The sequence below is a fragment of the Plasmodium yoelii genome (genome assembly GCF_900002385.2).
Source record: "Plasmodium yoelii strain 17X genome assembly, chromosome: 14".
Classification (NCBI taxonomy): Eukaryota; Apicomplexa; class Aconoidasida; order Haemosporida; family Plasmodiidae; genus Plasmodium; species Plasmodium yoelii.
The window spans coordinates 524,780-552,179 of NC_036186.2; the positions used below are offsets into that span (position 1 = coordinate 524,780).

Here is a 27,400-nt window from a genome sequence, read left to right on the forward strand (position 1 = left end):
ATATTTTAGTAATTCTTTTTTGAAACTTTCTTATATTTGACAAATCTACATAATAATAAAATTCATATATACATATATGGTATGTATATGAAAAGTAGCTATGATGTATTTCAAAATCGAAGTCACTTTCAAAAAATATATTTTTCTTTAAAAAATATAATAAATGATATTTTTAATTATCATTTGCATCGCTTAACATTTTTTAATAATGTTGCTGAAACAAATTCTATATAAGCATTTACTTATATTTTTTCTCAGAAATATTTTATCTTTTCCGAAAAAAAAATTTTAATTCAAAATTAATATCGTTATTTATAACCATCGCCCCAAATAAAATTATTTCACATACCTATAATATTAATTATACATATATTTATTTATACATTTACACGATACTATTTTTTAAATAGCTGTATATTTATTATAAATAATTTTATATTTTTTTTATTTCCTTTAAATGAAACCAAAAGAAAATAATTATTAAGGTAACAAAAAAGGAACTCACAAGTATTGTCACTTTATTTATTCCTATTATCACTTTTAGTATTATTATATTATCATCAACATTCAATATGCTTTAATATATTTATATTTAAAAAAATTATTTTTAAAACTGGGTATAGATAAACCGAAAAATACAAAGCATGAATTTTGTTCGCAAAACATTCGGTAGAACTAATTTTTCACATTTTAAAAACAATGAAGTGGGATTTTTGAAAAATACCAAAAGGTATGAGTCAAGAGTTAAAGCTCATAGATATACTGGTATAACAGCAATAAAAACACATGCTCAAAAAACTGAATGGTATTTAAAAGCGGAAAGAGATTTTTTAGCTGAACGAAATCAAATACCAAATGGTTATATTGGATTATGGCAATATGATGATATAAAACACCTGAAGGAAAATATAATAAATATGCTACATTTAAATTGTGCTAACAATAAACAAATACATAAATTTAAAAAGTTAAGCATAAGAAGATTATTACAAAGAAGACCGTTTGATACGGGTAGTGCACCTGTTCAAATTGGATGTTTAACTGAAAAAATCTTAAATTTAAGAGCACATTTAATACAACGATGTAAAGATCATCCAAAAAAAAAAACCATGTCTATACTATTAGCTAGACGGCAAAAATTAATGAAATATTTATATAAAACCGATTTTGAATTATATAAACATACTTGTAATTTATTAAAAATTAAATGCATTCTATTTGCCATTCCTGATTCCAGAGACAGATCAAAAGCAATTAATGCCGCTGCTGTTGATGGTGATAGATGTAAATTTTTGATCAGACAAAAATTGTGGAAAGGAAAATATAGGCCTAGGCCATTAAAAAACTCGAAAGGCCAAACAGTAAGATATACAAGGCACCCAATAGAACAACCACCTTCTGATTATGCATTACCAAAAGAATATAAACCCCAAATTTCTAATTCATGGCCATATGGAGTAAAAGAAAGTTATCAAAAAGGGGTTTATACTATTTATAACCCAACTGCCCCTGGATTGGGACATTGTCCTGTTCCTATGCTTTTTTGAAAACTATATGTACACTCCTTTTTATTTTTTGTGATCAACTATAACTATTTTATCTAAATTAGTCATAAATTTTATTTCGTCATTCTAATGATGATTATTTATGATTTATATTTTTCATTTTTTTAGTGTTTTGGAAAATAGCTATTTAATTTACATATTCATACAATTTTTTTTTAATAATTATATATGTATGTAGTCAAATTTACATACAAAGTTAAAAAATAAAATAAAAACATTAAACAAAAATAAATACATAAAACGGAATAAATAAAACAATAAAAAAAACAAAATGAAAAAATAAAAGTCCCTAGTATACAAATATTTTTATTTTTTGAATAACTTTTCACTTTTTTTTTTTATTTTGAGACCAATGGTTTGTCGACGTGATATAAGTTGTGTATTACCGTCTGTCTCTTTAGCATATTGAGATAATCATTATATTCATTTTCAAAAACTTTTAATTGTTCACTATCATAATTTGTATTACTAAAAAATTCTCTGAAGCTTTCCTTAGCCTGTAAAAAGTAGAAAAGTGTTTTAATTAATTATAATTTCTTATAATAAATATATACTAAGTAAAGAGGAGCATCCTCACTTTTGAAATCATTTAATGTTTCTCTCAATGCAAGCGATGTATTGTTTAATGTTTTCCATGATACATGTTTATATACATAAGTCTACATACGCAACACATATAAGTATACATTCAAATGGGCGAATATGCATATATGGTTTTTAATGAATTATAATCATTTTATTGAATATTATATATATTTATATATTTTTTGCCTTAACCTTATTAGTAAAGTAAACGTTATAGCTTATGTTTTCAAATTTGGATGCTTCGTTCAATATTTGACGATACAAAAGCTTTATTTTTTTTACTTGGTTCATTTTCATTATGTAATACAAATTATTTATGGTAAATATTTTAAATTTTCATTAAGTTGATATCTTTGTAAAGGCTTTAACTAGCAATAATTCCCTCATATAACAATTTGTTTCTTTCCCTTTTTTCCAAATAAGTATAACAGTTTTATATAGAAAAATTTTGTAAAACAATTTTACATATTTTGCAGAAAAACGGAAGTATAGGAATGTCCCCTATTTTAAAAATTTCAATGTGCAAATTGCTACATTAATATGCTTAAAATAAAAATGGAGACTGAAATAATCCGAAAAAATATTTTTTTTTTGTTTGTTTTTTATTTATTTTTTAATTTATTCATTTATTTTATTTTTGAGGAATGAGATAAAGCCAACAGGCTTGGTGAACAAGTTAAATTTAGTTATTTTTGACAATAATATTAACCATCCAAAATAAAAGAATAAATGCAAATTTAAAAATAAAATGTTCCCAATAAAAAATGATCTTATATATATATACTAACTTTATATAGGGAAAAATTAAAGATTATAAATTCTGCTAAAATAATTTTATTTTATTGTAATTTTTTTAAATAACTTCAATCATATGGAAAAAACTACATAAATCCTATGTAATATATATTTCAGTTTTTTCAATAATAAAATTTAAGACATGACCACATATGTATAATCACAACTTTAAGAACAATTACTAAATGCTTTCGCTTTTTATATCATTAAAAAAATAACTATAATTAAGGTAAATTTTAATAACGGTGAAAACTAATAATAATAATGTTAGGAAAATAAAGATGACGTTTCGTTCAATTAGTATTTAAATAGATTGAAAATAACGAGATGAACATACTATGCTAATTCGTCGCCAAACTTCTTATTTATTCCACTTTTGGTGTATAACAATTAAAATAAAGAAAAATATACGCATTCACATTAATACGCGAGCATGTGCAAGTATAATGCGTATATATATTCTTAAACTTATTTATATTCATTAATTTCTCTTCTCTTTACATAATGAGAAAAATTTGTATATGAGTTATTGTCGTTTCAAGCATATGGAACCAATGCATATATTTAGTTTTTTGAAAAATCTATATTACTAATTTTTTTCGAAATATTTTCTTAAAAGAAAAACTAAAAGACATGTATTCCTTTTGTAACTTTTAAAGTTAAGATAAATAAATATACTTCTATTAATAATAAATAGCGAGAATCTGCTTCTTCATTTTTAAGCCATTCGATGCGCTTAATATATACACACAATTACGCATAATTGTGCAGTATTCAAATTTTGAAAAATTAAAATGCTAGATTGTCTTTCTTTACTTTTAATATTATTTATTTATTTCACAATAAAATATTATATTCCTTCGATTCTAATTACTTATATAAAAATGTAGAGAATATTCTGCAAAAAAAAAGACAGACATCATACCAAATTTCCTGATTCATAAGCATATATATATTTATTTTATTAAGAGATCTCCAATTTATTTGCTATTTTTTTTCATTTCTTTTTCTCCCTTAAAACTTTGCATAGATGATTAAAAATTTTATTCTATTTCACTAAAATTTATACATTCCCCCCTTTTAATCATTAATAAAATAAACCATATTTAACTCATTAATTATGCAAAAAATTTAGTTTCTTAATTTTTACAAAATTTTTTTTAATTATTCTAATAAGAAAAAAAAAAATCAAATTATATGAGTAAAATACTTATCGATGTTTTGAAGAAAATAAAATTGACAAGGGGTCAATAGGTCCGACTAAACTACACAAAAATTTTGTTTAAAATAGCTAAAATCGTGAATATTCGCATAAGAACGTAACTACACACACGCATATACACATATACCTAATCTACATATATACCTACTTATATATTGTTTTCTATATACCTATTCCTAAATGAAACGATATAATGAAAAAAATATCAATGCAAGAATCCAGAGAGAGCAACAAAATGAATATGCTCGTGAAAGAATAAGAGCGGATATGAAACTTGACAACTTTAGTAGGATTCAAGGCATATCTATCGATAAAAATGAAGCCACTCAAAATAAAAAAAATGCTGAAGAGATAATAAAAGAAAAGTGTGTAGAAGCAAATGAATACAGTACCAAAAGAGAAGATGATTATGCTATGTCTGTTGATTTTGATAGTGAAAAAATCAAAGAGGAACGAACCAGAAAATGCCAATTATTAAATGAAAAGCAAAAAGAAGAAAAAGAAATTGCTGATAAAATTTTGAGAGAAAAAGCATTGCAACATGCTTTACAAAATGATGAGGGATATAAAAGATTAAAAGGAAAATTAGATGAAATTACAACATTAAAAATTAGAGAAAATCAAATAAAAGATGCAAAAATATTAAAAATAAAAGAAAAAGAAGAAGAAGAAATCAGGATAGGAGAACAAATGGAAAAAATTTTAAAAAAAGAAGAAAAAGATGATGAAAGAAAAAAACAAGTAAATCAAGAAAAAATTATGGAAACAAAAAAAGAACTACAATGTCAAATTGATGAAAATAGTAAGAAAAAGAAGGAAAAATACTATAAAAATTTAAAAGAAAGAAGTAATATGGATAATATTATGAAATCTTATCAAGAAGAGGAAAGGAAAAAAAAAGAAGAAGGCATAATAAAACAGAAAAAATTGTTAAAAGAATTTCAAGAACAAATCGAATTAAAAAATAAAAAAAAAGAATTAGAAAAAAAAAACGAATTAAATGAAGAATTAAAAAACAATGAATATATTAAAGAAAGAGAAAAACAAATGAAAAATTTCCATAAAAAAAAAGAAGAAAAAAGTTTAGAAAAACAAAAAGTTGTTAACGAATTAGCACATAAAGAATATCTAGTACATAAAGAGAAAGAAAACATGGATGAATTATTAAATAAATTATATATTGATGAACACGATTTTAAAGAAAAACAAAAAGAAATTCAAGAAAATGAAAAAAAATTACAACTCAAAAACGAAATGTTAAAGCAATTAGAAAAAGATGTTAAATTAAAAGAAGAAAAAAGACAGCATGAGAGAGAAGAGGATGAACAAAGAAAAATCGAAATTTTGGAAGAGAAAAAAAAATTAGACAGAATTGATCAATATACTGATAAAAAAAGGAAAGAAAAGTTATTACAATACAGAAAGGAGATTTATGATGCCTTCCAAGAAAAAAAAGAAGCAGTTAAAAATGAAAGAATACAAGAAGAACAGGAAAAACAAAAAATTATACAAGAGCAATCATATTATGAAAATCTAATAAATCAAGAAAAAGTTAAGCTTCTAGATAAGTATAGCAAGGACATACTAAAAAATATGCCAGAGAATGGATACGACAAAATTAAAAATAAAAATTAATTTATTAATTCACATGGCGGAAGACAATTTATAGAAAGTTTTTTCAGTTTAAATAAAAAACCAAGTATATATAAACAAGTGAATATAAACAAGTAAATATAAAGGTATCAACGAATTATTTTTTTTTAAAATAAATAATAAATGAATGGACAAAATAAAACATCAAAAATGAGTTAAAAATTAAGTGTATTTATCCAACACACACATATATATATATGCACTTAATTGGACAAATTTATATTGAACGTGCGTGTGTAGTTCCAACAAACTGGGGCTAGCACAAATCGTATGTAAAATATCCTCATTGCATAAGGCGAATATACATATTTGCAATTTTTAATTGTAAAATAGAAAAAATAATTTTATTGCATATATGAAAATAAATAAATAAATAAATAAATAAATACTATTATTATGGATTTTTCGTTTTACTCTTTAAAAAAAACATATTACTAATCTTTACAATTCGGCCGTTTTTGCCTCTATTACATCCCAAAGGAATAAATTTCTATTTATCATTTTCAAAAATATAGTTTTTTTTTTTTTTTTTTTTGATATTCTTATGATATCTCGTTTCGATTTTATTTTCTTTTGGAAATCTTACAATTCTTCTACGTTTTTTTTCAAAAAATTCATTATTACTGTATTATGTTTAGAGATCCGTCAAGAGCCCATGAGGCCATGAAGTTTTGTGTCTGATTATGCATAATACCTATTGCATCTTTTTCATGTAATTTAATCTGTGTTTCTAATTTTGTAGTTATATAATCGAAACAATATAAGTACTGATTTTCTCCTAAACAATATACATATTTATAATTTGGAGAAAAACATGCATAAACAAAATTAACATAATTTTCACTATCCATATCATTATCCGTTATGTTGGTATATGTCTTAATAATTTTTCCTTTTAGATTCATAATATAACAATAAGGTGATTTAGAACATACCAAAATTAATTCGTCTAATGTTTTGGTTATTAGTATAATATTAATAACTGCTGGGTATATAATAGTTTCATTAATATTATAATATACATAAAAGGAATTTATACATTCACAATTTTTGTGATTATATATAAAAATTTTACCTTCATCTGTACCACAAATAACTTTTGAATTATCTAATGTATAAATAGCTGAATGAACAAGTGATGAGTGATTTGTAAACTCTTTTAAACAATTTAATGATTTTAATCCATGTATTTTAACTGTATTATCATATGAACATGTTAATATTTGTGTTTGATCAGTATTAAATTGCATAGATGTAATTGCATTCGTATGTGCGTTAATTTGTCTTAAACATGAACCTGTTTTTATCCTCCATATTTTAATAACCCCATTAGAATCACCACTTAATAATATTTCATCGTCTTTACTTATACACAAACTAACAATTGCATTATCATGTGTCATAATTTTATTTTCTTTTTGATATTCTAAATCCATATTTAATTTTCCAGTATACCAATTCCAAATCTCTATAAACCCATCTGATGTTCCAGTAATTAAATAATCCTTTTGGTATGAAGAAATACAACATTCGACATTTGAATCATTACCAAAATTTATACTTTTTAATATTTTTTCAGGATATACATCAATAGTTTTTATTTCACTTTTTTCGACATTTCTAAATATATCGAATTCACCATTTTTATTTTTAATAATATTATGTTCATTTTGCCATTTTAATGCCATACCTATTAAAGCTAGTAATCTTGATGGTGCACATGATGATATTTCATTATTTATCATCATACATAAATTATTTCTTTTTTCATCTTTTGTCATACCATCATATAGTATATTTTTCCCTACACTGTTACCACTATTAGCACTGTTCAATATTTCTACTAGTTTTTTATATTTATATGAATACTTTTTTTCCATCCTTTTAAATATTATACATTCATTCATTATACTTTCTGCTAATTCTTTTTCTTTATATTCAATTAATTCACATATTAATTGTTCATATATATGCATTAATGTATCATCAGATAAGTCTATAGTACTTATATTAAATAATACATTTTTCCAATCCCCTTTATTAATATCCCTTATTAAAATATCAATATTGCTTGTTGCATTTAATTTTACATTGCTTTCTTCTTGTAATACATAAAATGATCTTATCAAATTGTTTTCCTTCAAGTATTGCAATATTAGTCTAATTACATCGGTAGCTGACACATTTAACGACTCCACCATTTTGTTCTCTTTTTATCCTGGGTAAAGTAATATGATGAAATAAATATAGTATAATAAAAGTGGTATAAATAACAAATGGGAAAAACAAATTATAGGATTGCTTATTTAGTTTTTTTTTTTTCAAGAATACCTAATCTTATGGAAATAAACTAATAAATCTGCATAATATATTTATACATGAACGTATTATAAATCGCTATTTGAATAACCTTTTCATTTCAGGACAAATATAATTAAAATCGTGGTTTAATAAGCATTGAAAACCCCAAACTTTATTATAGCTAAAAAAAAATTAATAATATTCCCCCACTTTTATTTATATTATCATGTTGTCAATACAAAAAAACATATCCATGTAAGTATTATTTTTTTTATACATAAATTTTTAATTATTTGTTGAGCCCCACTCTATGCAATGCGCTCAACAATCGAAGAAATAGTAAATAAAAAAAAAATATATAAATGAAAAAAAAAAAGAGAAATAACTAAAAAATTAAATGTTATTTTTCAGATTCATGTTCCCTCCCCAAAAATAAATTAAGTTTAAAAGCCAGAAAAATCAATCAAATAGTATAAAATAATTTGTGCACAATTTTTTTTTAAGATGTAATAAACACTGAAATATAGCGGATGCAAACAAGTATCATGATATTACGCAGCACACTATACATTTTATTATAAACATACATATTTTTAACTTTTTTTTTTTTTTCTTTTTTTTTATGTTTTTTTTTTACTTATTTTTATTGTTTCATGTGTTATACACTCAACGCAAAGAATTAACTTAAACACGTGAAAAAGAAAGAAACGATATTTTATTAATTTTTACACTAATTATTATTTAAAGAAAAAATAAAAAAAAGAAAATGCATTATGCTAATGCATAAGAATAAATTGTAACTTTTTTTGTATACCATAGCCATCCTTGGTATTTTTGATTTCTTTTGCGTCCCCAATTTACAATTTACCTAATCAGTAAGTCTGCTACACATACACGCACAACATAATTATGAACAAGATGATGGAAACAGGCAGAATGGCTATACGTGCGAAGATTTTCGCTTATAATAGCATGATTCCTGAAATTGGAAAAAGAAATTTTGCTAGTGACAATTTAAGGTCTTTATCCCTTCGTATGAAATCAATTAAGTCGATCCAGAAAATAACAAAAGCTATGAAGATGGTTGCTGCTTCAAAATTTAAAGGAGATCAAAAACGATTAGAAAATTGCAAATATTTTTCAACTCCATTAGCTGATATATTTAATAGATTAAATCAATTGGAAATCCATAAAAAAAATGAAGATTTAGCTATAATAGCTATATCATCAGATAAAGGTTTATGTGGTAGTGTAAATTCATCAATATCAAGAATATGTAAAAAGATTTTAGAAAATGATCAAATAGACAATGAACTTGTTAATAACATTTCACCAAATAAAATATCCATATATGGAATAGGCGAAAAAATCAAATCGGCTTTAAGTAGATTACATAGTGATAAATTTGAAGCTGTTTATAGTGAATATAATAAGATACCAATCAATTTTATGACTTGTTCATATATTGCTGAATCTATATTAAAAAAAAATCATACGAATTTACTTATCGTATATAACAATTTTAAATCTGCTATTTCATTTGATACTAAAATTTTAAGTATTTTTTCCCAAAAACAATTAAACAAAATTAACAAAAAAGAGTTAGCAACTTTCGAATTTGAACCTGAACTCGATTATATTTTTAAGGATGTTTACGAGTTTTATTTTACATCCATAATATATAATTGTATAATTGAAAACCTCGCCTCTGAGCAGGTAATATAAACAAGGCTATAAAAAATGACAAATACATATTTATATATACAAACTAATATTAATGGTTGTATATACAATTATATTGAAAAAAAATTATACACCATGTGAAATGCTATATATAAAAATTCATATAATTTTTATATTTTTTACTATTTCTACTTGTAGTCTGCTAGAATGACAGCAATGGACAATGCATCATCGAGTGCTACGGATATGCTCGGTGCTCTATCCCTACGATATAACAGAGCCAGACAGGTATATATGAATGTGTGCATTTCCCATTTAATAAATTTGCACTCCTTCATATTGTAATAGACTTGCAGAAAGATAGAAAAAATACATATAATTTTGTTTATGCTATTTACATATATCTTTTCACTCATATATACTTATTTTTCTTTCTTTTTTTTTATTGTTAGTCGAAAATCACCCTAGAACTCATTGAAATTATATCTGGTGCCAATGCCTTATAATTTAGAAGAGAAATTTCCAGACAAAAATATTGTATAGAATATGCATACACGTGAATTTTGTTTCATTTGGTTGAGAAAATAAAGACCGGCCAAACAATAAACCACATAGGAATATGCTGATTCCTTTAATTTTTATGTTTTTTTTCATTTTTTTTATTTTTGTATACAATGTTTTATATTTTTTGGAATTTTCACAAAACATAATTTAAACATAAAATCCATATTTCCACAATTACCGGGCGCATATGCCCCTCTTCAATTCGAAAATAAAAAATAGCCAAATAGATAAATGAAATTAAAAATAGCTATTTGTGCTTTACTTAAAATAGTGGTGTAATGCATATTCACAAAGTATACAAGTATTGAACACCAAACCTGGGTTTATTAATAAATTAGCGAAAAAAATGAAACAAAAATCGCTCCACGTATTTCTTATGTATACAAATTAAAACCATATTTTATGTCACTTTTAATACATTAATTTACTCTTATTTTACATATATTTCTTTTAGAATGTTCATTTTGTATTTTCAAAATTATGGATACACCTTTATACAAAGGTACTATAAAAAAAGCTACACTTGTATCCTTTATGAAGAAATTACTAAAATAAAACATTGACTTTACAAGTTCATTGCTAAGACTGAAATACATAAATGAAATTTTGAATAGGAAAGGCATTTAAATTTAACAAAATATAACAAAAATTAATAATTGCCAAATGAGTATACAAATCAAATACAATACAGTAGTGTAGACCCCATAGGAGGGTTGCTACATTTCATTGTATTTTTATTTTCTCGTGTTAGGGTATAAATATTTTTTTTGTATATTGATTACATACAAGTATAGCCACATTTTTAGTCAATTAAAAAGCATTTAGTCGTAAATGTTTTGCTTTATTGTGGTAAACTATAAAGCATAATGAAGTGTGAAAAAAAAATTATTAAACAAAAAATAGGAAAAATGAAATTAAAATAAACAATGTATCCATTGCTATAGTGCTAAACAAATGAATAAAATTTTAACATTCTTAATTTTTATTGTTACTAATTTTTTATTTATTTAATTATTTTGGAAATTCCTAGATTGTTGCTTAGCTTAATTGCACTTATATATTTTATTATATATGTATATATATATGCATATTTTTTTTTTTCTTTATACTTTTCATATATTTTCATACTCTTTTTCACACCTTTTCATATTTTTCTTATTTTTTTCATATTTTTTTTTACTTTTTATAATTATTTATATTTTTCATATTTTTCTTTGTTTTTTCCATATACCTCAAAATAAGTTTAATTCCCAACTCACGAAAAAATAAATATAAATAAATATGAATATTTATTGTGGTTTCTTGTGATTTTCAAAAAGAGAAAACGCATGGAAGCGTAAGCAATATATATATGATATTTATTTATTTTATATAATTATATCCTTATCGAGTCAGCTTGACTCACAAAAATATTATATGCCATATTAGGAAAGGGACAAAAGGGGAAGCGCAATAAACGAGGTTGGGAAAACTTACATATATATACACGCATGGTGTACATACTTATTCCTGCTTAGAAAATTAGCACAAAGAGATTATACTGAGCGACATGCACACGTATATTAAGAGTATTTAATTAGCATATTCAGAAATAAGTCCATAAGCTAAGTAAAAAATATATGATGTAAGGAAATAGTCATGAATATATACATATATATGTATGTAGAAAAATAAATGAAATTATAAAAAAAAGTAGGAACATAAATAGAAAAATCTACACACAAAAAAGGAATTATCAAATACCTACTAAACATTATGGCGTGTATTAGTGCGATTTTTATTATCGATTTAAAGGGGAAAGTGATAATAAGCAGAAATTACCGAGGTGAAATAAATGCAAATTTACTTGAAGTTTTTTATAACTGTGTAATAGATCAAGAAGATAATTTAATAAAGCCAATCTTTCATGTAAATGGTATAACATATTGTTGGGTTGCTTATAATAATATATATATTTTAGCAATAACCAAAAAAAATAGCAATGCAACGTTAATAATTACTTTTTTATATAAATTAATACAAGTATTAAAAGATTATTTTAAAGTATTAGAAGAAGAAAGTATAAAAGATAATTTTGTCATTACTTATGAACTATTAGATGAAATGATAGATAATGGATTTCCACAATTGAGTGAAGTTAAAATATTAAGAGAATACATAAAAAACAAAGCTCATCAATTAACTGTTAAAAATGTAAAAATTCCTTCTGCTATAACAAATTCAGTATCTTGGAGAAATGAAGGAATCAAATATAAAAAAAATGAAATATTTTTAGATGTTGTTGAAAGTTTAAATATTATTATTTCATCTAATGGCACTGTTTTACGAAGTGAAATTATGGGTTGTTTAAAAATGAAATCATATTTATCTGGAATGCCAGAATTGAAACTTGGTTTAAATGATAAACTTTTATTTAACAAAAACTTGACCAACTTTTCAACTCTTGGCAATAACGGAAGTAATAATAATTTGGGAAATAACAATTCAAATTCTGGTATTGGTTCAAGTAATATTAATGCAATAAATAATAATCGAACAAAATTAGTAGAACTAGAAGATATCAAATTTCATCAATGTGTAAGATTATCAAAATTTGAAAATGATCGAACAATTTCTTTTATACCTCCTGATGGTATATTTAATTTAATGACATACCGATTAAGTACTCATGTAAAACCATTGTTTTGGCTAGATATAAATATATCAAAAAAATCTCTCACAAAAATTGAATATATCGTTAAAGCTAAATCACAATTTAAAAATAAAAGTATTGCTAATAATGTGGAATTCCATTTGCCAGTTCCAGCAGATGTTGATTCACCACATTTCCAAACTTATATTGGTACTGTTAAATATTACCCTGATAAAGATATATTATTGTGGAAAATTAAACAATTTCAAGGCCAAAAAGAATATATTATGAATGCACAATTTGGTTTACCATCAATTGTATCGAATGAAAATAAAGATATATATTATAAACGACCTGTAAATGTTAAGTTTGAAATCCCATATTTTACTGTTTCAGGTATAACTGTACGGTATTTAAAAATTATTGAAAAAAGTGGTTATCAAGCTTTGCCTTGGGTTAGATATATCACACAAAATGGGGATTATCAAGTTAGAATTTCATAATCAACTAATTGGAATTTATCAAAAATTATGACACCAAATTATTCCTTAAAAAAATCAAAATATAATACACCCAAGACGAAAAAAAAAAACACACCTCTTTTTTCGTAATGTGTAAGTGGGAAATGGTGATAATAATACCTAACCCGACGCAACAAATCCGACAATATGAATAGCAAACAGAGATTATCCTTTTATTCAAATATTTACAATTTTTCGTTAAATAATTCCCTCTCTCTGATATATGTATAATACCAACAAGGGATCAAGGGAAAATGTGATTCATTCCTTATCCCTCTACATATATGGATGTATATATATAGAGAGAGAAGTTTCAATATTGTGCCGGTTTGTTTTTTTTTTTTTTTTTTGCACCAAAAATTGTTTCCTAACCATTTGCACCCACATATGCATATTGAACAGTTTTTCTCCTTTTTTTCTCTAAACTTAATTTTTTTTTTGAACATAATACAGTAAACCATTTTTGGTTCTTTTACTTAATTTTGAATTTTAATTAACTCACAAACTATGCACAAATATATAGTGCATCGAGGCGCAAATAAGTTGAACATTTTTTAAGATATCATTACATACAATTTTGTTACTATAAAATTATTTCATTTATTAATAATTTATCTTTACACTTTTTTGCAACTATGCAGATCTCAAAATAAATATGAATACTACTATTAAGTAGCATTATGTCAATATATGACCAATTTAATTAGGCTACAATTTGCATACATATTTATATAGAGAATGAATTAATTTTTTAATCAAAACATCCATCCCTGAAATGTTTGAACAATCCAATTATTTAATATATATTTTTTTAGATACTATAAAAAATCAAATTTTTTAAAGTTATCGCATAAAGTATACGATAATAAAATAATAAAAACGATAATATAAAATAAATGATATCTATATGCATATATTCGTAAAAATTAATTTTTATTTAACAATATAAAGCGGAATATATAAAAAGTAACATTTTTCTAGTGCCCATATACATGCATTAATAAAAATTTAATGACCCACAGACATGTCCTTTAATCTTGGGCATGAACTTGGATATGGTGTATTCACATAGCTATGTTTTGTTTACTAATAGTGAGAACGAGGACAAATAGTGCATGTCTTTTCTCTTTTATTTAGTTTTATGGGCATATACAATAACACTTAATTATACACCATATATTTCCCAGTTGCCGAAAATTGCTTACAACCATGTATAACTTTATTGATTGCAAGTAATAAATCTTTTTCAGTAATTGTTTTTCTCCTTGCTCTGATTGCAAACATTCCTGCCTCTGTGCATACACTTCTAATATCTGAACCTGTGCTATTAGGGCATAATCTTGCTAAAAGTTCAAATCTCACATCTCTACTCATGTTCATAGTATTAGCATGTATTTTAAAAATATGTGTTCTTCCTTCAAGATCTGGTAAACTAAATTCAATTTTTCTATCAATTCTACCTGGTCGAACTAAAGCGCTATCTAATGTATCTGGTCTATTAGTTGCCATTATAACTTTTATATTACCTCTATTGTCAAAACCATCTAATTGATTTACTATTTCAAGCATAGTTCTTTGAACTTCATGATCTCCATGGGCACTTTCATCTCCTCTTGACCCTCCTATTGCATCTACTTCATCGATAAATAAAATGCATGCTTTTTTAGATTTAGCCATTTGAAATAATTCTCTAACAAGTCTTGCCCCTTCACCAACATATTTTTGAACTAATTCTGATCCTATAACACAAATAAAACATGCATCTGTTCTGTTTGCAATAGCTCGAGCTGTTAATGTTTTACCGGTACCTGGAGGCCCATAAAGTAAAACACCCTTAGGTGGGTCAATACCTAAAGTTACAAATCTCTCAGGTTGTAATAAAGGCATTTCAACAACTTCTCTTAATTTTTCTAATTGTTCTTTACATCCACCAATGTCATTATATGTTATATCTGGTTTTTCTTCAACAGTCATCATAGTAACACTAGGATCTATTTTAGGAGGCAATAAAATTTGAATTTTATACTTTGTTCTATCAACTCCAACTCTCATACCTTCTTCAATATCACTAGGTGCCACCTTCTCACCTAAACCGACAACAAATTTTGCTATTTGTTTTACATTTATTATATATTTTGTTTGATCTGTATCAGAATTTATTATCTTTGTGCATCTAGCTACTTGTAGTGGTTGTTCTTCATTTAACATTTGCTTATCTAATTGCAAGTCCCATTGATTTGGCAAACATAGCCCTGTATCACTTTCCCTTACTCCACATAGCTTATTAATGTTAGTAACCAATCCAGTAATATCAGTTTCCACTTTTTTTATACTTTTTGAATATGGTCCCGAACCCTGTAAAAAAAACAATAAACAAAGATTCATAGGATAAAAAATCATAATGATAAGAGTATTAAAAGAAAAAAAAAAAGAATTGGGGAAATTTAAATAAATTTGATATGATATAATTGATGAAAGTATAATAAATTGACCTCCCTCCATATACAAACACATTTATCATTCTCTCTATACATATGTATTTCAGTTAAGGAATAGTTTCCATCAAAAAAAACATACATGCACACTAAACAAAGCAATAAAACAAGTATATCTATATAAGTATGTATATATAGATGGGATTATTAAGAAGGTCGCTCTTTCCTTACATATGATTTCAAAATGTTTATATCCTCATCATCTAATGGTTTGGACTGAGTAGCTGGTTCTTCTTCCATATTCAATTAAACAGGTACACGTAAATTTTGAAAACCAAATATATTTTATCTTAATATTTTTAAGAAAAATATATAAAAATATAAATTGATTTATAATATTTTTCTTAACAAAAATTTACGTTTATATTATCCAGTATAAACAGGAACAATGCATTTATTATTATTATTATCTATTCATTGGAATTTTATTTGGAAAAAATAATAAAATAAAAACAAAAGAAAAAAAAAGATTTAAAAATTTATGTGCTAATAAATATTCTATAAATACAATAATAGCCAAAGCTAAAGAAAATGTTTCAGTTGATACATATTGTAAGCATATTATTATTCAAAAAAATAAATTATTGCATATATATTTTGCATTTAAGTTAAAAGTCGTAATTTCATTTCACACTCGAGGAGTAAAAATAAAATAAATTAAAAGTGTAATAAAAAAGGGATAAATTGTAATAATATTTTATTTGTTTATTCTTTCATTATAAAAATAATTAAAATGTAGTAAAAGGTGTAAATTCATATTTTTTTAAAGAAAATTAAATTACAATACTAAAAGTCTTTAAATTGTAAAGCGTAAAAAAGAGTATGCGCCAATATCCATAAATTATTATAATATATATATGGAATCTTACAAATTGTCATATTTATTAATATCTAAAATATTTTTTAAATTCTAATAAATGATTTAAAACATTGTAAATTTATCAAACATTTCAAAAACACCACTTACTATTATTTTGTACCACTAAAGCATTTGATTACTTCCTTTTTATATCATTATAAAATTTACAAAAGATATACATATATTTTTACTCATCCATTTTATTTGTTCTTATTACAGTTTATTGTTCATATTAAAAACATTTGTCCAAAGTATATAATGAAACCACATTTAATAATATCATGGTTTTATGTAAATATAACATAATGTTGCATTATATACATAACAAATGTAGCACATATTTCTATAAAACTTGAAAAAATATACGATTTTAATATGAGCTTTAGTGGTTTATGGTATAAATTATGTGATACCTTTTCCTAGTATATTTACCATATCATTTAATATATTTTCCCATGATTTTTATGAAAAAAGAATGTTGAAAGTAAAAAATACCAATTTAACAAGTATGTAATAACCTTTCTCAAATAACGTCTATTAAGCATTTGATCTATTACCAATATTTTATATTCTTATGAGGTGTACTTGCCTATTACCATAAGAGGATAAACATAAAGGAAAAGACAATTTTTAATAAGAAATAATGCATTCATGCATTATATATTTTGTTTATATGCTTCATTACTTATATTTTTAAGGAATATATTTTTTATATATAATGTGAGTTTAGCATTTTTAGGGATAAATATATTTCTATGTAATGACATAGTTATACTTGCTACGGTCAAATAAATATAAAAAAAAACTTATTTTATACCAATTTAAAGACAGAATTATTTTGTATAGCTTTTTATAATATATATTAATCATTATTTGCGCCATTTTCATGGCATAATTAATATAAATATTTGATTAAACGAGTATAATTATGTATAATTTGTTTAATAGGTAAATTGTTCATCAAAAAATATATAGCATATTTTTGTTGCAATAAATATCCATGACAAAGGAAATAATTACGTTTGGAGAAAAATATATATTCCTTTAAATATGGCATAAACAAATATATTATTATATAATTTTAACAATCATTGTAAATATAATTCCCCTTTTTATTTTCATATCGATAATAAGTTCATAAAATGGAATTTACGTACGTTTTAAATTAAATTAAATTAAATTAAATTAAAAAAAAATAATAATAAAACAAATATAATAGCATTTTATTTATGCAAAATTTTATTTAATTTTTGTACTTAATAGTTGGATAAAATTATATTTTTATTAATCATTATTAATTGCTAACCATTAAAAATATAAGTTTTTTTTTATGGAAATATCGATTTACTGTATACCTATATATATATATATATTTTTTTTTTTAAACAAATTAATTTTGTATATTTTATACTTTTTTCTACATTGTCTCATTATTTTTATTATATATTGTTTTAAATTTTATTTCCTTATATTATAAATTTGTTATAATTCATAAAAAAAAATAATTTAGCCCTTGTTAGCATTACCATTTTTGTACTTAACATTTTATTAATTTTTGCTTTATGCATTATATATACAATAAATTTATGTTGTAATTGGTATATCATATTTGTATTACCATTTAAAATAATATGGAACACCAAATAAAATTCCAAATGTAAAAAATAAAAAACATAAGGAAAAAAATAAAAAAACGCGGAAGCACACAATATATGTATGCATGGATATAATAAAATGATAAATAGCTTTTTCTGCAATGATAAAAAGCTCCCTGTAGATATAAATGATGAGAAAAATGATAATATTGCAAATGGTGTCAGTAAAGATGAACAAAATGACCCTCAAACTTTAGAAAATAATAGTTACGATAACTCAGTAAATAAATCACACGAAAGTACCTGTGTTAGAAATCAATCCTATGGTGAATATTTTGAAGCTCATGAAAATCCTAAACTAAATAAAATTGATTTTGAGGACATAAATAAAAATGGTAATAATGCGGAAGATGATAAATTTAAAAATAAATCAATAAACCCCCAACTAGGTGACAATAATTTGGATGAAAATTTATCTAATGAATCTATTACCAATGAGGCTGAGTTGGGTGAAGAGAAAAATATATGTGATAACAATATCGCTAACGAAACAGAAGAAAACGAAAAGGATAACCTAAATTTAAGTGAAGAAAATAAAAACGATGAAAATGCGGTTAAAACTGAGGCAGTTGATAATGAAATAACTAAAGTGGACTCCGAAAATATAATAGAAAATAAAGATTTAAAAAATGTATTTAGTGTTTTCAAATTAGGTAATAATAAAATTCAATCAATAAAAGCCTTATGCCAAAATTATAAAAATAATTTAAATAAACGTTTTAGAGAAAAAATAAGAAAATTAAATTCATTTATATATTATAATAATGATAATAATTTTATAGACAAGCATATAAAAGTTGGTTATATTAATGATATTGATAAAATGGATGCTTTAAAAAATGAAAGAATGTCTAGATTATTTTTATATATTGATGATATTAATAAGTTACAACAAACATTAAAAGACCAACAAAATGACGATTCAAAATTATTAGGAGGCGATAAAAAAGAACAATTTTATGATTCTAATGAAAATGTAGAAGACTTTTTTATTTTTGATCGTGCATTTTCTAATATAAGTAATGATGTAGATAGCATGTTTACAGAATGTGCAAATTCCTCATTTTTTAGAGATGATTCAAGTATTGATAATTTATTAGACGACGGAATAGGGAGATCAAATGAAGAATGTAATATTTACAACTTATTTAGCAATTTTTCTTTCAAAAATAATTACATGTTTCATATTAATAAAAATTTATGTTCAATTTATGATTGCACTCCTATGATTATAAAAAAATTCGCACAAAAAATTAATTCATACAATACCACGAGAAAAAGAAGTGATGATATTAATAGTGATAAACATGATAATGATGATAACGCAAAAAATATATGTCTCCCTCCAGAATTTAAAGATAATCCAAATTATTACTATGGAAACTTTGTATATGGGCAAAATGAAAACTTCGATGCATATATTCAATTCCATTGTGAAAAATGGCAAGAAAATATATATGATACTGTAGAAGTCAATAGTCTGGAGTTGAATTTTGATAGATTACGTTGCAATATAATGTAATATTTTTTTTAATAAGAAAGACAATTTACAACGAAATATTCGAACTATTTAAAATATTTCAATTTTTGTTTTTCTATATTCATTTAAAGTTGAATATTAAAGAATGCATAAATAAATTCAATTAACATCATAGTATTAGTCATAAAATTGTTTTCTTTTTTCATCGATAAAATATACTATGATACTTTTTTTATCCAACCTAAATTATTTTTGAATTTTATTATGTAAATTCCGTTTCGTTTCGTTTCGTTTGTTTTGTCTTGTTTTGTTTTATTTAAAAAAAATCAAAAATGTATATATGGAAAAACAATGTAATTTTTATTTTGTCCTTAAAAAACGTCAATTCTCTGTTTTGTTATTTTTTACTTATTTTTTTCATACTGTAAGAGTTAAATTCCCTTATTTTTATGTAATGCATTTAAACTTATAATTAAAAGTAACTATAATTATTAAATCGCATTTTATAATTTATTGTCAATAAGAATATTAAAAGATAAAAAAGCTGTTGCATTTTATTAATTTATTATTGTAATTATCACAAGTATTTTATGTATGCTTACAAAAACAGTTGAATATATATATAATGCATTATATGGCTAAATACGAAAAAAGTTGTTGTCAGGGTTTGCTTATTTTGTATGTAATAGAATACCACACAACTTTATATGTCTTAAAATGTTCATATCTTTAAATTATGTGTGTAAACAAAATATTCAAAGAAAATAAATATTACATAAAAAATTATTGAAAATCATGAAAGCTTTATAATATTAAAAGATCATACATATATGTTTGCATTTAAAGATGATAGCATTAGGCGCTTATCAAACGAATAAAAAAATAAAATCATAAGCACGCACAAATATATAAAATAAAACAAATGGTATATTATATTACTGTTCATAAATTATTATCTCTCTATATACAATATTTATGAAAATTAGCTATTATTTTGATTTATTGGACATTTTTTTTATTATTTCTTGTCCATGAGGGTCATCATAAGTTAGCGTTTTTAAATAATGAACAATGTCAACTCTATCTTGAAAATTTGCAATTCCTTTAAAGTTCATACCAATATTTGCCTCAACAAACTGTTTTGGATTTTTCATATATCTCATTAAATTTACATCATTCCATATAATCCCGGATGTCTCCATATCTGGTGAAACTTGAAATGGCGAATTTCCTTTACTCATCCCTGCTGTTCTATTATATACATTAAATAAAGAAGGCCCCCAACTGGTAAATCCCGAATTAGATTGACTATTATCTGGTGCTATTGAATGACATTGTTTACAATGTTTTTTGAACAGTTTTTCACCTTTAACTTTGTCTCCCGGGGGCAATACAAAATTAGCTTGAAAATCATCATCATCTATATCCTTTTTATTTTTAAATAAATTCATTATATATTTTATAACTTTTCATATATATTTTATTTTTTTATGCCTTATTTTATTTTATTATTTTTAATTTAATGTATTCGATTAAATAAGTTGCAAAACTTCGTTTCCTCTTTTACTTCGCAAGTATAATTTAAAAAAATAAAAAAATATATGGGCGCATTAATTTTTTTTTTCTCTTAGTATTTAATTATATTAAAAATATGCTATTTTTACTTTTTTTACTATTACAAAATAAAAATTACAATCTTAAAACGAAAGAATAAAATTGGTTAAATATGTAAAAATGTTTACAATAAATTAATGCCACTGTAATAATGTTTAATGTTTTATCATTTTATTTTAACCATACACTGAGATTGCTATATAATCAAAATGCATATCTATAAAAAACATATTAAAAATTCATAATAATATCGTAGAATTAACCAAATTATTTATATAGTATATTATGGAGATAAACATACAATATACCAATTTGTTTGTTTTTCATTAAATTTTAATAATACACACGTTATTGAATAACAATTTTCTCGAATTTTAAATCTTATGTTATGTATATATATAATTACTTTCAAAAGTATAAAAACACTTTTTAATAAATTTGTATATTATTAACTAAAAAATTGTGGCACAAATTACGAGACCAATTTTGCGTTCGATTAATATATAATTTTCCTTTTCATGTTATATACCAAAAATAGTGTGTAAAACACGTTAGTATTCAATATTACAAGTTTATTATTTTATCACGTAAACACTAAGGTATTGTTTTATTCAAATAAAAAACAAGTTTTCCCTTTTTATACTTAGAACAACATAGCAACTTGTTTTTTATAAACCACCAAAGAGTTATAAATTATTTTTCTAATGTAAATATATTATCAAAACAAAAAAAGTATACCTTTACTTTCATGTTAAATATATTTAATACCTCCAAAATATCATTTTTTTCATTATTTGAAATTGAAAAGATATAGCTGATAACTAATTTATTTTTTTTTTCGCTTTATTCATTTTACATATATTGAAATCTCCATTTAGCAATATAGTTATATTAACGAAACGTTACTGTAGAATATTATCATAATGTGAAGCGTATTAAAAGTGTAAGAGTTTTTCTTTCAGTAATTTTATGTTATATATATATATGTAGTTTAAAATATTAACCTTTTATAATATAATAATTATACATGTGAATTTGCGGAGATGTTGTTTTTAAAACTAACGCATATATATAGTTTTATTAAAAAATAAAGAAATAGTAATATATAATAATAGTATAAAAGGAATTCTATACTAATAGTTAACAAATTATTAGTATAACCACCATTCTTTAAATTTAATATATATATATATTGCCTATTAAATATATAACCCTAATGTGATGCATAGGAAAATTTATAAAAATTATTTATATATTAATAATAATAATAGCTTTAAAAAATATAGTAAAAAAAAGTACTATAAAGGGGTGAATTAATTCAAATATATTTATAACATAATCGATATTAATTTTTCTATTCATGCGTACTAAATCATATTATATACTTTGCAAATATTTATAATTACGGATTATATAAATTTGTGTTTATAAATGCGTGCTAAATAAAAAAAATAATTATATAACAAGGGGGAAATTAATAACAATTTTTAAATTAAATAAGCAATTAAACATCAAATAATTAATAGATATATCTTTAAAATATAACAGAGAGCCGCGGCATTATTTTTTTTAATAGAAATATATATGTTGTTTAAGGACCGATTTATTAAAAAATAAATTTATTTAACTTATTGTATCCCTTGGCGTTTGCTATATTAATCATATTATATTATATATATATATATATATATACATTTATTTATTTAATACCTATATTTTTAATACCATACATATCTTGGATATGTACAAAATAACATTTTTTTAGTTGAAATATAAATAACTTCATAATACTATAATATATGCACTACATAATATTATACACAATTATGCACATATATAGATAAATATAATTGTTTTGAAGTTATTTTTAATAAAAATTTGCCGTAGCATGGTTTGTATGCATATAATAACTTAAAATGAGCTATATATTTTGAATTATTTTAATTTATATGCAAGTACACATGTATATATATATGTAGATTTTTTTTTTTTTTTTTATTTCTATATAATTTCAAGATGGTAACGAAGAAACTTTTGAGTTTTAATTTATTTTTGATAATAATACTAACTTTCGAAAATTTAACCTTTGATAAAAAAAATACTTGCATGATAAATAATACTATACGACCAAATTCATGCGGTATAGTAAATCGTGTGTTAAGGGAAAAACCATACCATTACTCCTCAAAAATATCAAAAAGCATACCCTTCATACAAAATTTTTCATTAGAAAAAAATTTCACTGGTGAATCATTACAAAAAAATATTTTAAATAATATTAATAAACTTGGTGGTGCACATTTATTTCATATTTCAAAATCTCATTTAGCAGCCAAAGCAGGTAACAAAAATACCGAGTTTATTGGCGAAGCTACTGAATTATTTAAGGGATTTAAAAGAAATTTTGGAATTAATATGACCGAAAATAAACAAACTAATATTGGTAGAATGTTGTGTGAAGATGATAATAATAACGGAGGTGAAGTTACCTCTACAGAAAAAACAATTTTCAAAAATTCAAAAGATCCACAAATCCATTACAGAACAGATTACAAACCAAGTGGATTTACAATTGATAATGTTACATTAAATATAAATATTTTTGATAATGAAACTATTGTTAGATCATCCTTAAATATGTGTACTAATGAAAACTATGCTGATGAAGATCTTGTTTTTGATGGTGTAGGATTATCTATTAAAGAAATATCTATCAACAATAATAAATTAAATGAAGGTGAAGATTATACATATGATAATGAATTTTTAACTATATTTGCAAAAAATGTCCCAAAAGAAAATTTTGTATTTTTATCTGAAGTTGTTATTCACCCTGAAACTAATTATGCCTTAACTGGTTTATACAAATCTAAGGATATAATTGTATCACAATGTGAAGCTACTGGTTTTCGTAGAATCACATTTTTTATTGATCGTCCCGATATGATGGCTAAATACGATGTAACTTTAACCGCAGATAAAACAAAATACCCAGTATTATTAAGTAATGGTGATAAGCTTAATGAATTTGACATACCAGGAGGTCGACATGGAGCTAGATTTAATGACCCACACTTAAAACCATGTTATTTATTTGCTGTAGTTGCTGGTGACTTAAAACATTTAAGCGATAACTATGTTACAAAATATACTAAAAAACCTGTCGAATTATATGTATATAGTGAAGCAAAATATGTATCAAAATTAAAATGGGCTTTAGAATGCTTAAAGAAAGCTATGAAATTTGATGAAGATTATTTCGGTTTAGAATATGATTTATCAAGATTAAATTTAGTCGCTGTATCTGATTTTAATGTAGGTGCTATGGAAAATAAGGGATTAAACATTTTCAATGCAGACTCTTTATTAGCATCTAAAAAAACATCCATTGATTTTTCATTCGAAAGAATATTAACAGTTGTTGGTCACGAATATTTCCATAACTATACTGGTAACAGAGTCACTTTAAGAGATTGGTTTCAATTGACTTTAAAAGAAGGTTTAACTGTACATAGAGAAAATTTATTTTCTGAAGAAACTACTAAAACAGCTACATTTAGATTAACCCATATTGATTTATTAAGAAGTGTACAATTTTTAGAAGATTCATCACCCTTATCTCACCCTATTAGACCAGAATCATATATAAGTATGGAAAACTTTTATACTAATACTGTATATGATAAAGGAAGTGAAGTCATGAGAATGTATCAAACAATTTTAGGAGACGAATATTACAAAAAGGGTATAGATATATATTTAAAAAAACATGATGGTGGTACAGCTACTTGTGAAGATTTTAATGATGCTATGAATGAAGCATATCAAATGAAAAATGGAAATACAGATGAAAATTTAGATCAATATTTATTATGGTTTTCACAAAGTGGTACTCCTCATGTAACAGCTGAATATATTTATGATGAAAATGAAAAAACATTTACAATAAATTTATCACAAATTACATATCCAGATGATAACCAAAAAGAAAAATATCCTTTATTTATTCCAGTCAAAGTTGGTTTTATTAGTCCAAAAGATGGTAAAGATGTTATTCCTGAAGTTGTTTTGGAACTAAAGAAAGATAAAGAATCTTTTGTATTTCAAAATGTCTCAGAAAAACCTATCCCATCCTTATTTAGAGAATTTTCAGCACCTGTATATATTAAAGATAATTTAACTGACGAAGAACGTATAGCATTATTAAAATATGATAGTGATGCTTTTGTTCGATATAATGTATGTATTGATTTATATATGAAACAAATAATTAAAAATTATAATGAATTAGTATCTCAAAAAACTAAAGAAAATGATCTAGTAGAACTTTCTTTAACTCCAGTTAATGATGAATTTATTAATGCAATTAAACACTTGTTAGAAGATAAACATGCAGATCCAGGATTTAAAGCATACATTATTGCATTACCACGTGATAGATATATAATGAACTATATTAAAGAAGTTGATCCAATTGTTTTAGCAGATACAAAAGATTATATATATAAACAAATTGGTAGCAGATTAAATCCTATACTTTTTAGCATATTCCAAAACACTGAGAGCAAAGCAAATGATATGACTCATTTCAAAGACGAATCATATATTGATTTTGATCAATTAAATATGAGAAAATTAAGAAATTCTATTTTGGTTATGTTAAGTAAAGCTCAATATCCACATATGTTAAAATATATTAAGGAACAATCTAAGTCCGCATACCCATCTAACTGGTTAGCTAGTTTATCAGCATCTGCATATTTCTCTGGAGATGATTATTATGATTTATATGACAAAACATATAAATTATCTAAAAATGATGAATTACTTTTACAAGAATGGTTAAAAACCGTCTCAAGATCAGATAGATCAGATATTTACAGTATCATCAAAAAATTAGAAGTTGAAATATTAAAAGATAGTAAAAACCCAAATAATATCAGAGCTGTATATTTACCATTTACAGCTAACTTAAGAGCCTTTAATGATATATCAGGTAAAGGATATAAATTAATGGCAGATGTTATCATGAAAGTTGACAAATTTAACCCTATGGTTGCAACACAATTATGTGACCCATTCAAACTATGGAATAAATTGGACTTAAAAAGACAAGCTTTGATGCATGATGAAATGAACAGAATGTTGAGCATGGAAAATATCTCTCCAAACTTGAAAGAATATTTACTTAGATTAACAAATAAAATGTGAAAGTGAAGTTTTACCTTTTCATATTTGTAACATTAATATATTTTACATGTGTTTTCACAATAGATATCGTTTTGCTCGTTTGGACTTTTTTACATTTTTATATGTCCTATAATATATGTATTTCACACTTTGCAGTATATATGTTTTTTTTTTCTTATAATTAATGGAAGAAAATGAACTTAAGTTTTTAAAAACATATATTGAAAACGAATGTTACTCTTAACATCTTTACCCTATAAATTCCCCTTTGTATTTATGGGGCAAATATAATAATAATGACAATAGTAATGGGGCGATTTGCCAAAATGACATATATTCTCTATGTGATATCGTTTATACATACACAAATGTAGAAATGTCATTTCATTCCTTTCATATTGTAGTTTGGCGAATATCAAATAATTGGTACTATTTTTTTTTTTGATAAAGAGCAATGTTTCGAATTTTTATTTGTCATTAACAAAGTTAGAATAAATTTAATATTCTGACAAATGCATACATGATATACTCATTTTAACAGCACACAATATTAGCATAAACACATTCACTTATACATATTGTTATT

The 27,400-nt window shown here is 23.8% G+C and overlaps 10 protein-coding genes across 10 annotated transcripts; 6 read left to right on the forward strand and 4 right to left on the reverse strand.

Moving 5' to 3' along the window:
* Window positions 1-644: 644 nt before the first annotated feature.
* On the forward strand, window positions 645-1,547 carry PY17X_1411200 (mitochondrial ribosomal protein S15 precursor, putative; the record flags this gene model as incomplete). Its single annotated transcript, XM_725636.1, has 1 exon — window positions 645-1,547. One exon carries the CDS (start codon window positions 645-647, stop codon window positions 1,545-1,547), a length of 903 nt encoding a protein of 300 aa, XP_730729.1.
* Window positions 1,548-1,903: 356 nt separating this feature from the next.
* On the reverse strand, window positions 1,904-2,447 carry PY17X_1411300 (protein ISD11, putative; the record flags this gene model as incomplete). Its single annotated transcript, XM_022957444.1, has 2 exons — window positions 1,904-2,062; window positions 2,343-2,447. 2 exons carry the CDS (start codon window positions 2,445-2,447, stop codon window positions 1,904-1,906), a joined length of 264 nt encoding a protein of 87 aa, XP_022812836.1.
* A 1,900-nt stretch (window positions 2,448-4,347) lies between these two features.
* Window positions 4,348-5,802, forward strand: PY17X_1411400 (uncharacterized protein; the record flags this gene model as incomplete). The annotated part of the gene is made up of 1 exon (XM_725637.1): window positions 4,348-5,802. One exon carries the CDS (start codon window positions 4,348-4,350, stop codon window positions 5,800-5,802), a length of 1,455 nt encoding a protein of 484 aa, XP_730730.1.
* A 638-nt stretch (window positions 5,803-6,440) lies between these two features.
* PY17X_1411500 (alternative splicing regulator, putative) lies at window positions 6,441-8,021 on the reverse strand (the record flags this gene model as incomplete). Its single annotated transcript, XM_725638.1, has 1 exon — window positions 6,441-8,021. One exon carries the CDS (start codon window positions 8,019-8,021, stop codon window positions 6,441-6,443), a length of 1,581 nt encoding a protein of 526 aa, XP_730731.1.
* A 1,009-nt stretch (window positions 8,022-9,030) lies between these two features.
* Window positions 9,031-10,310, forward strand: PY17X_1411600 (ATP synthase F1 subunit gamma; the record flags this gene model as incomplete). The annotated part of the gene is made up of 3 exons (XM_725639.1): window positions 9,031-9,837; window positions 10,003-10,092; window positions 10,257-10,310. The coding sequence occupies 3 exons, from the start codon at window positions 9,031-9,033 to the stop codon at window positions 10,308-10,310; spliced, it is 951 nt and encodes a 316-aa protein (XP_730732.1).
* Window positions 10,311-12,123: 1,813 nt separating this feature from the next.
* PY17X_1411700 (AP-1 complex subunit mu-1, putative) lies at window positions 12,124-13,503 on the forward strand (the record flags this gene model as incomplete). Its single annotated transcript, XM_725640.1, has 1 exon — window positions 12,124-13,503. The coding sequence occupies one exon, from the start codon at window positions 12,124-12,126 to the stop codon at window positions 13,501-13,503; it is 1,380 nt and encodes a 459-aa protein (XP_730733.1).
* A 1,179-nt stretch (window positions 13,504-14,682) lies between these two features.
* PY17X_1411800 (26S protease regulatory subunit 7, putative) lies at window positions 14,683-16,256 on the reverse strand (the record flags this gene model as incomplete). The annotated part of the gene is made up of 2 exons (XM_022957445.1): window positions 14,683-15,876; window positions 16,188-16,256. The coding sequence occupies 2 exons, from the start codon at window positions 16,254-16,256 to the stop codon at window positions 14,683-14,685; spliced, it is 1,263 nt and encodes a 420-aa protein (XP_022812837.1).
* A 2,335-nt stretch (window positions 16,257-18,591) lies between these two features.
* PY17X_1411900 (uncharacterized protein) lies at window positions 18,592-20,052 on the forward strand (the record flags this gene model as incomplete). The annotated part of the gene is made up of 1 exon (XM_725642.1): window positions 18,592-20,052. One exon carries the CDS (start codon window positions 18,592-18,594, stop codon window positions 20,050-20,052), a length of 1,461 nt encoding a protein of 486 aa, XP_730735.1.
* A 947-nt stretch (window positions 20,053-20,999) lies between these two features.
* On the reverse strand, window positions 21,000-21,461 carry PY17X_1412000 (cytochrome c, putative; the record flags this gene model as incomplete). The annotated part of the gene is made up of 1 exon (XM_725643.1): window positions 21,000-21,461. One exon carries the CDS (start codon window positions 21,459-21,461, stop codon window positions 21,000-21,002), a length of 462 nt encoding a protein of 153 aa, XP_730736.1.
* A 2,179-nt stretch (window positions 21,462-23,640) lies between these two features.
* Window positions 23,641-26,835, forward strand: PY17X_1412100 (M1-family alanyl aminopeptidase, putative; the record flags this gene model as incomplete). Its single annotated transcript, XM_724243.1, has 1 exon — window positions 23,641-26,835. The coding sequence occupies one exon, from the start codon at window positions 23,641-23,643 to the stop codon at window positions 26,833-26,835; it is 3,195 nt and encodes a 1,064-aa protein (XP_729336.1).
* Between the last annotated feature and the right edge of the window lie 565 nt (window positions 26,836-27,400).